Source organism: Pelophylax lessonae (assembly GCF_965119305.1).
Source record: "Pelophylax lessonae genome assembly, chromosome: 4".
Classification (NCBI taxonomy): domain Eukaryota; kingdom Metazoa; phylum Chordata; class Amphibia; order Anura; family Ranidae; genus Pelophylax; species Pelophylax lessonae.
The window spans coordinates 268,598,104-268,612,589 of NC_138771.1; the positions used below are offsets into that span (position 1 = coordinate 268,598,104).

The 14,486-nt window shown below is 40.5% G+C and overlaps 1 protein-coding gene across 1 annotated transcript in view; it reads right to left on the bottom strand.

Annotated features, from left to right (window-relative positions):
• Positions 1–336: 336 nt before the first annotated feature.
• The window catches only part of IRAK3 (interleukin 1 receptor associated kinase 3), a 33,567-nt gene continuing 19,417 nt past the window's right edge, over positions 337–14,486 (bottom strand). Inside the window, exons 4-10 of the mRNA XM_082256494.1 lie at positions 12,459–12,526; positions 10,832–10,946; positions 10,533–10,651; positions 8,834–9,032; positions 5,212–5,277; positions 922–1,086; positions 337–821 (exon numbers count right to left, since the gene is read on the bottom strand). Coding sequence (XP_082112620.1) covers positions 417–821; positions 922–1,086; positions 5,212–5,277; positions 8,834–9,032; positions 10,533–10,651; positions 10,832–10,946; positions 12,459–12,526 — 1,137 coding nt within the window. The 3' untranslated portion in view covers positions 337–416. The remainder of the gene's footprint in view (positions 822–921; positions 1,087–5,211; positions 5,278–8,833; positions 9,033–10,532; positions 10,652–10,831; positions 10,947–12,458; positions 12,527–14,486) is intronic.

Below are 14,486 nucleotides of genomic sequence, written 5' to 3' on the forward strand. Positions count from 1 at the left end.
CTGCGTTTCATACTTCTATACCAAAACTCCAATCTCCCTTTTTTCTTGTACCCCCACGTTCCAAAGCAGCATAGCAGCATATTCTCAAAATCCTCTACAGTCTAACTTCCCTCAACTGAAAGCCACTGGACAGAAGAACATAAAGATGTTTTCACAAATGAATGTATCCCATGCAGCACAACTGTACCTGCTATGCCACAATAAATAATTCTATTGAAATGATATAAATTTGTCTATGAAATCACAGAAAGAATCTAGCAAGTAATGTCATATTCTTCATAGTAAAGTTAAAAAGTTCACATTCTCTGTTAATATTAACATACCTTGACATCTGTATTACAGATACAATATATATCATACTACTGTATTGTGTTGGTAATTTTGTTTCTAATCGAATATTACTCAACATTCCTTTTTTACTGGCTGAAACCATTTGCTACACACTCTTCACAGAAGGTTCCGCTGTATGGCTCAAATGAGCAGCTGCATTCCACTGGCCTGCTTGTATACACTCTACCTGGTGTATTCAAGGAAATATTATGTAATACAGTTTTGCTTTGCATTAACAAAGAACTAACTTTTTCTGCAGGCCTATCCTTTTTAATGTTGCCTAAAAATGACACCTGTGATTGGCCACATTCTATTTCCTTATTTCGTTCATATATATTATTGGGATCGTCCATGGTTTCATCTGTCTCCACAGGAACCTTGAATTGTCTCTTAGGCACAGGCCATATGGAAGGTGGAATGGACATCAGCGACTTTGGATGGTCTTCGGCAGGGTTTTCAGAAGTTGTACAGTTTTCAATTATTTTCAAAACCTAAATGAACATTAACAATTAATCTTCATGTTTCAAAACAAATTCTAAGAAAATAATAACCATCAGCTCATAATAAGGGCACAGGGACCTAACCCCTCACCTCGTTCATTGTGGGCCTTCGTCTGGCACGCACTTCTGTACTATCAATGGATACACGCAGAAGATTTTTCATAATACAGGAAGGCCACTTGCTCGTTTTCAAATCCTTAAAATGGACTGGATACTCAATTCCATTTTTTTCCATTTGCTCCCAAAAAATTTCCCTCTGTTAAATAAAAAAACAAGTTTCCTTAAAGAGAGGTGCCCCGGAAAACACAATCATAAGTATACTGGATATTCTCCTTCTACCAAACACCCTTGATGTACTGCTTAAGTATGTAAGAAAAAAGAGTTTTAATCACTTGCTGACCAGGCCTTTTCTGGAACTTTTTGTTTACAAGTTTAAATTAGTATTTTTTTGCTAATAAATGGCTTAGAACCCCCAAACATTATACATTTTTTTTTAGCAGAGACCCTAGAGAATAAAATGGCGATTGGTGCAATATTTCAAATGCAATTTTTTTGGTAAAAAATAGACTTTAATGAATGAAAAAAACACATTAGTTGTCCCGATTTTTTTGTCTAATGTGAAAGATGATGTTACACCGAGTAAATAGATACCTAACATGTTATTCTTTAAAATTGCGCACACTGGTGGAATGGTGACAAACTCTGGTACTTAAAAATCGGCAACACTTTAATTGTTTTTTTTTACAAGTTACCCATTTAGAGTTACAGAGGAGGTCTTGTGCTAGAATTATTGCTCTTGCTCTAACAATTGCAGCAACACCTCACATGTGTGGTTTGAACACTGTTTACATATGTGGGTGTAACTTATGGGTTCGCTCCTGCTCGCGAGCATGCAGGGATTTTTTTTTTCTTATTTATTTTACTTTTTATATTTTATTTTTACACTGTCCCTTTATTTAATATTTTTTTAACACTTTCATTCCTATTACAAGGAATGTAAACATCCCTTGTAATAGAAATATTGACGGGTCCTCTTTATTGAGAGATCTGCGGTAAAAAAAAAAAAAAATCTCTCATTTACATTTAAAAGCAAAAGAAAAGAAAAAAAAAATATTTGTTTTGGCCCAAGAACCAGAAGTGATGACAGACATTGCTCCAGTCCTCCAAGGGCATAGAGATGAGTGGCAGTCATCCTGGTCTCACTCAACATCCCAGCAAACGGCCACATTGGATCGCTTTCAGGCTTTACCAATGGCTCGGGTAAGCCCGGGAATGATCAGGAAGCAGTGGAAGGAGGGATACTCCTCCTGTCGCTTCTAAAAGTGATCCCATGGTGAATCTTTCTGCAGGACCACTATCTCTAATGCAGAATTGGCCATAGTAAAAAATTGACACTATATCTAATGCAGAATTGGCCATAGTAAAAAAATTATACCAGTTTTATGGCAGCTATCTGCTGCCATAACACTGGTATTAAACGTCAAATAATGACCTATTTTTACTATAGGCCAGTATGAAGGGATACAGAGAAACACTATAAAAAATCTTTGGTAGATTAGAACACAGGCTATTTAAATCTCTTGCTTGAGAAAGATTTAACTTTTGCTTGAACTATAGGCAGAAATAAAAGAATAAAAATTATACACCATTAAGATGATATTTAAATCCTTGTAGGTACCTGAATTTGACTTGGATGGGAGAGGGAGGTGTAATACTAGGAACATATTTATGGCTTCAATGCTTGTGCTAAAAAAAGAACATGCAGAAAAACATGCAGATAGGAGGACAGAGCAGAGTGACAGAGATGAGATCATAAGTCTGCTTTTTCTCATTTGACTGTACAGTCACAGGTTAGGGGGGAGCCAGTATTATAGAAAATCAGGTCTCCTCCCTTGTGCTGTGTATCAGAACTGTGTAAATCTCAGGGCTGGGTGGATATTAATAAAAATTCTTAGGAAAGGTAAAACAGAACCCATATACTGTACAGTATTTCATATGTGAGTTCAGCTGTTTCAATAGGGTTCAGCTAGAAAGAGAAACAATGTTTCTATGTTTTATATATTTTTTGGACACAAATATGGTCAGCTTAATGTACATATCTAAAAGCACATATCAATTACATATAGAATTCATGTTATACATTACGTACAAATACAGAACAATGTGATAATATAGCCCTTTAATTAAAGGTATGTCACTGAAAAAGTGGCTTAGGAAGCAAAAAAAAAAACCATGTTCCATATTTTTCATGCTAATAAACTATGACATACATCCTTTTTCCTGCCCCTTTTTATTTCTGTTTTCTTGCTGGAAAGTGGTAGGAAAAAGTGGAACTATACTTTATCTGAGCACCAAAAACCAATAGCGGTATTTCATAAATTTTTAATAATTTACCACTTCTCTACCGCCCACAGCAGTTATACTGCGGCAGGCAGCCCTCCCCCCTGCGCAAACCGACGTAGGTATACGTCGGTCGCGTGCCTGCAGCAAGGGGGCAAACGCCCACCCCCACTCGGCAGCGGGGATGACGATGCAAGGGGCAGGCGGCTCCGATTGCCGCCTGACACCCGCGATCGCTCCCCTCTGACAGAGAAGGACGGGCAGCTGTTGTAAACACAGCTGACCGTTCTCTCTGAAATGATCACAGAGTGCCTGTAATCTTGCTATATAGGAACACGGGTCTCTATGATCATTTCACAAGCCACAACCCCCCCCCCCCCCCACAATTAGAAACACTCCCCTAGGTACACATTTAACCCATTAATCACTTACTGTGTTAACCCCTTCCCTGCCAGTGACATTATTACAGTAACAGTGCATATTTTTAGCACAGATTACTGTAGTAATGTCACTGGTCCCCCCAAATGTGTCAGTCAGAGTCCAATCTGTCCGCCGCAATGTCGCAGTTCCACCAAAAATCGCAGATCGCCGCCATTACTAGTAAAAAATAAAACGACATAAATCTTTCCCGTAGTTAGTAGACGCGATAACTTTTGCGCAAACCAATCAAAATACCCTTATTGCGATTTTTTTTTTACCAAAAATATGTAGCAGAAAACAAATTGGCCTAAAATGTTAAAAAATTTTGATTTTTACATTTTATTTGGGAATGTTATATAGCAGAAAGTGAAAAATATTGTCTGTTAAAGTAACGCAGTGCCGAATCGCAAAATATGGCCTGGTCATTAAGGGGGGAAATCTTCCGGTCCAGAAGTTGTTAAAGCAAACTCCCCCATCCATCCATGTTTCCATGCTTTATTTTTTTGAAAATAACTTTAAAAAACACCCCCAAACATTTCTGGCCATGGCCATCATGACTAAGGGCAGATCATTCATGTAGCATTTACTTCCTGGAGTCCACCTGCCTTTTGCTCAGGCATACAGGCAAGAGAGGGTGTGCTTAGCTGAGAAACCCCTTCTGAGCTACTGAGGACTCTTGGGATGTATGACATAATTTGCCTAGACATGGAAGCCAGGAAGTAACTAAAGAAATGTAAAAAACTAATTTTAAAACAAGTAAATATGATACACTTTCCTATCCATTTACTAATGTTAGCAGCATAAGGATTAAAAACAGCCAATGTTGATTGAGAGAGTGAAGTTCTGCTTTAAAAAAGCTTTACAAAAAACAAATTTACATACTCATCTTGATGGCTGCAGCATCAATCTGATGTTGCAGCTGTCCCCTGCCAACTCTACACCAAGAACTGAGCGATCAAAGACCGCTGATCAGTCAGTTCTTTGTTTTCGGTAAACAGAGAGCCAGTGGTAAATGTCAGTCCCCGGCTCTCTGCTTTGCCTGCCTATTACTTACTGGTGGGTTGTAGCAGCTAGCCCAGGCTTTCAGCTGCACGCTAAGAGACAGAGCCAGCTGTTGGTCAGGCATAGGCAGAGCCTGACATTATTGTCAGGATCCCTGTGGAGAGTGGACCAGCTATGTGATGTCAGCTGAGAGCAGTCATTAGCCCGCTGTATGCTGAACCTGGGACAAAAGGTAAAAAACCTTCAGGGTACCCCTCCCCAGCCCCCCAATCTTTACCTGAGCTCCCTCCGATCCAGGGATGTTCAAGATAGCCTTGGCTGTCCCAGGACTCTCCCTCCTCATTGGCTGAGACAGCAGCTGGAGCCCATTGGGGGAGGAGCCAGGAGTGCCAGGATGGTACCCAAAAAGAAGAGAATCTGAGCTACTCTGTGCAAAACTACTGCACAGGGCAGGCGAGTACAACATGGTTGTTATTTAAAAAAAAAAAAAAAAAACTATGTTTTAGTACCACTTTATTCACATATGATTTTTCAACCGTAATGTATGTACCTGTTTCTAAATGTAATTTGCCAATGCAAATTGTATTCTTTTTTGTTTTTGTTTTATGAAAATACTTACAAGGAAAGTAGTCTTGGATCCATTTACAACCACAGCTTGACATCCACTTAAAACTTCCATTATGATCTAATAAGAGGAATAGAAAATCATACATTAAAAAGTAATGGCATGTTAATTAAAGAGGCAGAACACTTTATACAATAGAATAGCATATTGATTTACATCCTTTTTGTGTAGTAGTAGGGTTGCAGATAATTTTGTTCATCTATGAAAAAGAAAACCAATTGCAAAACCTATTGCTAAAGAATCTCTGATCTTGGCACCTCTTGGTACATCATTATTCGTATCAACAATAGCAAGTTTGTAATATTTACAAAGTTCTTAGAGCCAATTTAAATATATGTGTTGTGGCAACACATGGCAACTCATGTTACATGTGTTGACACACTACAGTACAGTTTATTTTGAATAGTGTTGATGCATTGGAAGCCCATTGACTTCAATGTGCTATCTAAAAGAAATATTAATAAAAATTAATTAACACGTGACATACTGTGCCTTAAAGCACATGCATTAACGCAGTGCACAAATAGACCTTAAAGTCCTTGACTTAATAGTTTCAAACAACAAAAGGAATGACCGCACTTCCGATAAATTTCAAAAAAGGAGTGTCTTTATTCCACATCAATCGAATTGGCAAGTACAGATACACACTGTGAGTGCAGGACAATCGGTGGACGCGTTTCACGACTGGATGTGTCGCTTATTCATCATCTGGTGATGAATAAGCGACACATCCAGTCGTGAATCGCGTCCACCGATTGTCCTGCACTCACAGTGTGTATCTGTACTTGCCAATTCGATTGATGTGGAATAAAGACACTCCTTTTTTGAAATTTATCGGAAGTGCGGTCATTCCTTTTGTTGTTTGAAGCTATCCTGGATTGCGGATCCGACCAGCAACTGATTCCAGTCTCACCTAGAGCGGTCTTCCCTGTTTGGATTCTGCCTTGACTTAATAGTATCAGGAGTTCTGCATACTTGTTTTGGGTCAGTGACTTAGGAAGTATCGAAGCCAGACACAACCAAGCAACTAGATTTTAATAGGGCAGCAATCGTAGCCTACATATTTCTCTCACTACAAGGTACTTTTAAGGGAGAGTTAGTCTTAAGGTCAGGGGTTACTTAGTTACAGTTAAGGGTTAAGGTTAAGAGGAGGGATAACTGTATGCAATTATGTTTCATATAAGTATATCGACCTTACCATATGCTGTAGTATTCCTACTCTAATTTTAATGTTGGCAGTTTGCCTGTATCCAGCCTGAGCTCTGTCTGTTTACCTGATCTGGATTTTTTGAGTTTCTCTAACCTTAAAGACATTGTTTCCACCTGTTACTGTTGTGTGTTCTTCAGTAGGTGGAGCAAGAAGATATAATGTATTGGGGTATTAGTATTTAGTCCACCCTGGCCATATGCAAGTTTTTGCCATTGGTGTGGGCTGGAGAAGGGAATACATATTTGGAGAGACCTTCTAGAAAGGTCCCTTTCCACCCAAGGCTTTGCCTGGGGTGGATTTAGTGGTGAAAGGTCCCTTGCCTCCCAGGACTGCTCTCTGGGGATGGTACAGCCGTTGAGAGGTCCAGCTAATGCTTTTCAAGTTCCTTGCCAAGTTGAGGATGCTGAAGAAGAGTCCTACTTAGTCTGGGCTTATAGGTCTACACGGATAAGTTTCCAATCTAGCCTTAAATGGCCACAATTGGCCTGTCAGAAAGGAAGAGTTTGCTGTCAGTCTGTCCTACCATTAGTCTGCAGCAGAGGTTAAAGATACTATACAAAAAATGAGCAGTTTTGGGACTAGAGATGAGACACCGGCGAGCACTGCTCAGCATCTCCATCCCTATATAGAACAAAATTGAAAAGTTAGTGTTAGGAAGTGTTAGGACTGCAAGATACACAGGGTGCCTTGTTGTTGGCCTTGCAGCTTATACATGCGTTTGCAAATGTGTGTTGACTAAACCCCTGTTTTTAACCTATTTTGTTAGACAGGTTCATTTGGTTTGTTAGCAGACTGGTGGGTAAGTATATCAAACTAGGGACCGGCTGGTTTCCACACACCTTCTTTAATCCCCCTTGCTTTTCAATGAGGTTAAAGATACTAAGCTGAGAGAACTTTTGCTGCTGTTTTTGCACATGCTTTACCCCAAACCTTCCCTCCACTAAACAACAGAGCCAATAAAATAGCAAAAAGAAGACTGATAGAGTGGAAATATGTCTATTTATCAACTTTGGTGGGTCAGTGTATGTCTGGGTGTAGCAACAAGGGCTGTCAATGCATCACAACTGCCCTAAAAATACGACTGCACTATTTTTGCCAACACAGTGCACCACAATGCACAGTAGTGCTTTACAGAGCACTAAGTTGCCCTGCAACAAATGTGAGTTGACATTGCTTCAGTTGCCATTGCTATTCAAAATGAATGTAGCTTTAATGCATCACACTGTGGTATGTGTGTTACAGTAGCGTATGTTAAAACACACATTTACTGAACACATATACTCTATGTTCCAACCCCTGCCACTTTTACTTTTGCCAAAAAGCTTGGCCCGCATGTAAATGTTGAGTAAAATACAGTGAAAATGAAGGCACGGAGAATAAAAAAGTAAATTATATAATGAATACTATTCTTATGTGAATTAACAGCATACTGTACTGTTATCAGCATGCAATATTTTTCTAATCACTATGGTGTGATGAAGTCTGGGAGAAGTGATGACTGTTTACAGGGCTGTAGGAGTGAATTGACAAATTACTGATCACTGGTAAAGAAGTTAAAATGGTATTATATGTTTTACCTCAGCAACAATTATCACGTGTCACAGACTTCATGGGATTGGATTATGTAATTAGAACAGGATGGTTTCACAAAGTTTTACACCTCCCATCATGTTCTTGGACAATCGACATCTGACACATTTTATGACATCACGGTAATTACCTTAAAGTGCAAGTTCACACTTTCAGAAAAAAATGAAAAGGTGAACTCACACCCTCCTGACCCTCTCCAGTCCCCACTGCACTTACCTCCATGGGTGATGGCCTGCCACTGCCCATGCAGCTGGTGGAGCGATCAGAATCGATCTGATACATTACAGAAGCCATACAGAAAGCACGGGGAGAAGAGCAGGGATTTAAAAGCCTCGGACTACTACACCAGCTGTGCAGGAGCTGACAGCTAGTCATCCACAAAGGTAAATGCAGCAGGATCTGGGGGGCGGAGAGGGTGTGAAGTTTTAGTTAACCCTTTAAGGCAATTGAGTTAGAGATGAGTGGCAACTGAGGTGACTATGGGTGATAGGAAGGGATATAGGGTTTTCCTGTGTACAGAAATCCCACATGTGTCAGAATTTATGCTAGATACTGCTGCTTTTAGCTGTCATTTTTTTTTTTTTTATAACCACAGGTCTTTTTTTAGAAATTCTCCCCACACTGAGTGTTAAAAATCCTTCTTACCAACATATTTCTTTGGCAGACAATATTTAGTTTATCCATTCTTTCTGCAAATTATACTTCAGCATTAACTGCAAGATTCATCTTCATAAAACTTTATATGAAGTATAAACCTCTATAATGAAATTCCTGGTTCAGAATCAAAGTTTTAAAGGTGATTCTTCACACACTCACAATTCCGTAGCTATACACATCAGTTTTCACTGACAGATCTCCCCTCCTAATGTACTCCTCTGGCAAGTATCCCAGGAACTTGAGAGTGGCATGATCCATCTTGATAGTTTTAATGTGATTTATCAGGTAAGACCTCAAATGGACCATGGCAAAGTCAGAGAGCTTTGGCTGAAAATGCTGATCAAGCAATATATTTTTGCTGGAAGAGAAAAAGGGAAAAGATGAACAACATTTAGAAGATGTGAAAATGGTGCAATGCCATGGTGCAATATAATGTTTGCAATAGTGCTGTGTTAGCGTAATTAATGTTACAGTATAACAGTGACACATATTAAGGCAAGTAGAAGTGTCTATTACTCTAGGGCAGTGGTCCCCAAACTGCAATCCTTTGCTTGCCTTTATCCAGCCCTTGGGGCACTCACTAGTCCTCCCACTAATAAAAGACACTATTCTGCCAACTGACATCAACATTGGGGCACTATTTCTCCCACAGACACCAACAATAGGGCTCTATTTCTCCAAATCATTTTTACGATGGGGCACTATTCCTTCCAATCATACCAACAATTGGGCACTATACTAAATGTGGTGATTTTTACTCCAACTGATGCCAGGAAAAATGGCCCCACTGACCCCCCCTAAAGTCTGAAGGACAATAAACTGACAGTTTGTTTAGAAGATTTGGAGACACCTGCTCTACGGCCAGGAAAGCAAGTCATAATGAGGTAAGAATTGGGAGGTAAGGGAAGCAGGAGGGCATTTGCCACATGAGCCAGTACCAATAAGATGTGTTGGGTTAGTAGCCCAGAATGGACATACTTTACCATTTAGACAGCAATCAAAGTAATTCCTGCCCCCACCCTTAAGACATGCAATATTAGTGCCTAGCAAAGTAAAGATTCCCAGCATCATCTTACCTGGTGGCTCTGAGATGCTATGTGAACAATGGTGCTAGAAGATGTGAAGTTGTCACAATAAACCATGGCTATAGGAGTATCCATTTTCAACATACCCACCAATCAATGCAGCACCATGTCACACTTTGCATGGGAATCTTTCTTTAATGCACAGAAATCTGCATTCTACCATGAAAAGGCTTATTGATTGTGCTCACCACAAAGTTTTCTACTCTTCTCCTGGTCACAATGTACACATAGGACAGTCTGCACTCATGGCCTGAACATTCACAGGTAATGGCTCCATTGAAGATTACATGTGAGAGGCTGCGATTAGCTGCGGGAGCTGTCAATCTCCCATTGTTTTCAATAGGACAGCTTTTTGTCAGGAACCCCTGCTGGGTCCCCCCCATGTAATCGCTAATTACATTAGCAAGGGGCCTGTAGCTCGCCTCCAGGCACACAGCTAAAAATGATATTGAAATAGCCATAACTGCTAAAGGATTAACAATTCTGCTCAGCCAATTTTATAATTATAGTACCTTTGCTAGACAACGTCTGATCTTAGGCTTTTTGCATCCAGTTTATTGCAGTTGACCAATACAACCTGGTCTAGCACCCACCCCAGTGACTGGACAAATAAGTAGCAGCAGCATATTGATGAGGTCACCTTTGTTTTTGCCTCTGTCAGTCAGAATGTTGCTGTGCTAAGAATTGCAGAATAGGCAGTTTCAGAGAGTTTGGATTGTTTTATGGAAAAACACATTTTGAGATTTTTAGTGCTTTTTTATGGCTCTACTTACCTAGTTATGTTTCCACAGATCACAGGACTAGGGCTCATTGTGTGTAGGTGGAGGATGGCCTTTGCTACTCCAACTAGAATATTGTAGCGTACTTGCCAGGAAAGAGGTGCAGTCTTATCCTACGGTATAATGAAGTAAGCCAATATGAGGGCAAATTGATTTACAACCAGTGGAAAAATAGCAGAATTATCTACCAACAGCAATAACAGAAAATATGTTAACACACAAAAGTTAAAATAATACCACCTTTCTGACATAATTATGAACACATTTGTGAACAGATAATATTTGAAACTCACAGTATAATGCAACCTTTTGAAGAGGGATCCATGTTTCAGATATGGGTACACCAAACATGTTGAGTCATCGGTTCTGACATATCCAAGCAAGTCTAATGCATTTGGATGCTGGATTCTAAGAAGATGAAAAGTGTTTTAAGCTAAAGACAGTACATTTTCCAGTTATAAGTATGCTTGCTTTAACATTGAGTTCATTTAAGCTACTCTAACATGAGGTTAACACTATGGAGTCTATTTATAAAAAATGTGCAGTTCGAATGTCTCAATCTTGCAAAAGTCACGAATAATGCCTGCAATGTTTGTTATGACCCCGTTCACACTGGGGCGACGCTACTTGCCGGGGCGACCTCACAGGTCGAGGTGCGCAGCTCGCACCGCGACCTCGGATCGGCCGGCACAGACTTCATATCATTGAAGTCAATGCAGGTCGCTCCAGGTCGCCCCAAAGAAGCTCCTCTGGACCCTTTTTCTAAGTCGGAGCGACTTGTGTCGCTCCTATTAGAACGGGTCCACAGCTTCTCTATGGCAGGCGACCTACGGCGACCTGTCAGGCGACCAGTGTGAACGGAGTCTTAATGTGTAAAAAAAAAAAAAAAAATAATGCAGCAACCACATCTAAGGACTGATAAGTCACATTTTGTTCTTTTGTTTTGAAATCCTTTAACCCTTTCAATTGCACTGAAATTTCAACCAGCAGCACGACTTGTAAACAAGGTACAGCAGCCTGGGGTTGTTCACTTTTCTTTTTTTTGGCTGCGGTCTCGCTAAATCATTTTGATGCTTCTAGGAATGTGAACCCACGCCCCCCTCATCTGGACCCTTACTGCCATTTTTACCATGCTTACTTGTCCCTCCTGGGTGCCTGGGATCTTCAGAACACTTTGCATTCTATGAAAGAATAATACCAGTTCTATGAATGAAGGAGGCATGCGTGAGGGGCAGGCAAGTGGCAAAACTCTTTAACACTCACAGTGAGTGAGCTTCTGATGAGCACCAGGAGATCAGTGCTCTAGGGAAGGCCCACCAGCAGCTAGGAGAAGATTTCCATGCAGCAGCCAGGCAGATATAGGACACACTTAATAAGAGATAAGTAATATCCCTTGTGCTCCATGGAAAAAAATTAACTAAACTAAAATAAACTTTAGCTTTAATATAGCAGCAGTAAGCTTTGTTACCATCTTGTGAGAATGTAAAGAAACTTATGAAAGTGACCTTTTAACAGACTTATTTGTGTTACTGTTAATGCATATACTGAATGAACATTTTGTTGAGTAGCTATAATTATTTCACAGTTTTTAGGTACATTTATAAATGGAGTCATCTAATACAAACCATGCTTTCTCCACCTTTTACCATAAGGAAACATGTAAAGTAATTTTCAGTTTTCAGAGAACCCCTGCTAAAAACTATGTTTACAACTCATGGTACATTAGTATGCTTTGTAAGTTGCATACTTAAACAAAAGAAAAAAGAAAGTGGCACTATGGGGACCTGTGGTCTCAAGGCAACATTGCAGCGCTGGATTAGTGGTCCCCCACACCAGAAATGACTTTTTAATAATCTTCACAATTTACACAAATAATGTGAAAAAAGTGTACAAAAAAAGGGTATTTCTACAAATTCTTACCTAGGTAAGCACTCCCATTGCGCTAGGAATAATTGAACTTGCTTCTGATGATCTTCTGACGCATTCTTCTATACAGACAAAAATCAGAAATGTCATTGGTTGCATTATTTTGATAAAGACTTTTTGAAAGGCATTTTACAATGAAAATTGCAAAATCTATTGATGGCAAACTAAAGACTTAACAAGATCATATATGCACAGTTCACTTAAAAAAACAAAAAATAGTCCCATCGGTAAAATGTTACATATAAACTTTTGTGAATCACTGTAAGCCAAAACTAACTAGCTATGGCTTCTCTACAATACAGGCCAATACAATAAGTAGAGCAAAGTGAGGCCAATCAACAAAGCGGGTTTATCTGTTGAGTTTAACCACTTCCCTACTGTGCACTTAAACACCCTTCCCATCCAGGCCAATTTTCAGCTTTCAGCGCTGTCACGCTTTGACTGACAATTGCGCGGTCATGCTACACTGTACCCATATGAAATTTTTATCATTTTTTTCACACAAATAGAGCTTTCTTTTGGTGGTATTTAATCACCTCTGGGTTTTTTATTTTTTACAAAAAAAAAGAATAAAGACAGAAAATTTTGAAAAAAAAAAAAGTTTTTCTTATTTTCTGCGAGTAAATTTTGAAAATAAATTTTTCTCCCTCACTGATGTGCGCTGATGAGGCGGCACTGATGGGCACTGATAGGCTGCACTGATGGGCACTGATGAGGTGGCACTTATGGGCACTGATGAGGAGGCACTTATGGGCACTGATGAGGTGGCACTTATGGGCACTGATGAGGAGGTACTAATATGCCGCACTGATGAGCACTGATAGGCGGCATTGATAGGCGGCACTGATAGGCGGCACTGATGAGCACTGATAGGCGGCACTGCTGGGCACTGATAGGTGGCACTGAGAGGTGGCACTGCTGGGCACTGAGAGGCGGCACTGATAGGCGGCACTGATGGGCACTGGCGGATGGCACTGATGGACACTGACGGGTGGCACTGATGAGCACTGATGGGCGGCACTGATGAGCACTGATGGGCAGCACCATCAGTGCCCACACTCAGTGCCCATAGTGCTGCCAGTCAGTGCTCATCAGTGCCTAGATGAGCAGGCACTGATGGGCACTGACTGGCAGCACTATGGGCACTGATTGTGGGCATTGATGGGGGCACTGATGGCGGGCACTGTGGGCACTGATGGGGGGCAATTTGTGTGGTTTTTTTACGTTTGGTAATCAGGGCACTGGTGATCAGTGCCCTGATTACATTGCTGTATCCCCGGCGGCTGTCGGCTCCCCCTCCTTCCTCACACTGCAGTGTCTGTGTGAGGAAGGAGCGCCGGCGATGAGAGATGATCTCATATGTTTACATATGAGATCATCTCTCATTGGACGGCTTGATCACGTGGTGAATGGCCGCTGTGATTGGCCATTCACCACGATCTGTGATCGGCCGTGTCCAAGGGACACGGCCGACACAGATTCTCCCCGATGCGCGCTCGCGGGAGCGCGCGGGGAGAGTCTTTCTGGGAGGCCGTTTAAAAACGGCCTCCCGAAAATTCAAGTCCGAGCTGCAGCCGTATATAGGCTGTAGCGCGGATGGGAGGGAGTTAAAAAAGAAATATGTTGTTTTGCACAAAATATACACCAATAAAATGAGCTTGCCATTTTAGTATCATTAAAGCAGACTTAGCTATATACAGTCAGGTCCATAAATATTGGGACATCAACACAATTCTAATCTTTTTGGCTCTATACACCACCACAATGGATTTAAAATGAAACAAATAATATGTGCTTTAACTTCAGACTTTGAGCTTTAATTTGAGGTTATTTACATCCAAATCAGGTGAAAGGTGTAGGAATTACAACAGTTTGTATATGTGCCTCCCACTTTTTAAGGGACCAAAATTAATGGGACAATTGGCTGCTCAGCTGTTCCATGCCCAGGTGTGTGTTATTCCCTCATTATCCCATTTACAAAGAGCAGATAAAAAGGTCCAGAGTTAATTTCATGTGTGCTAT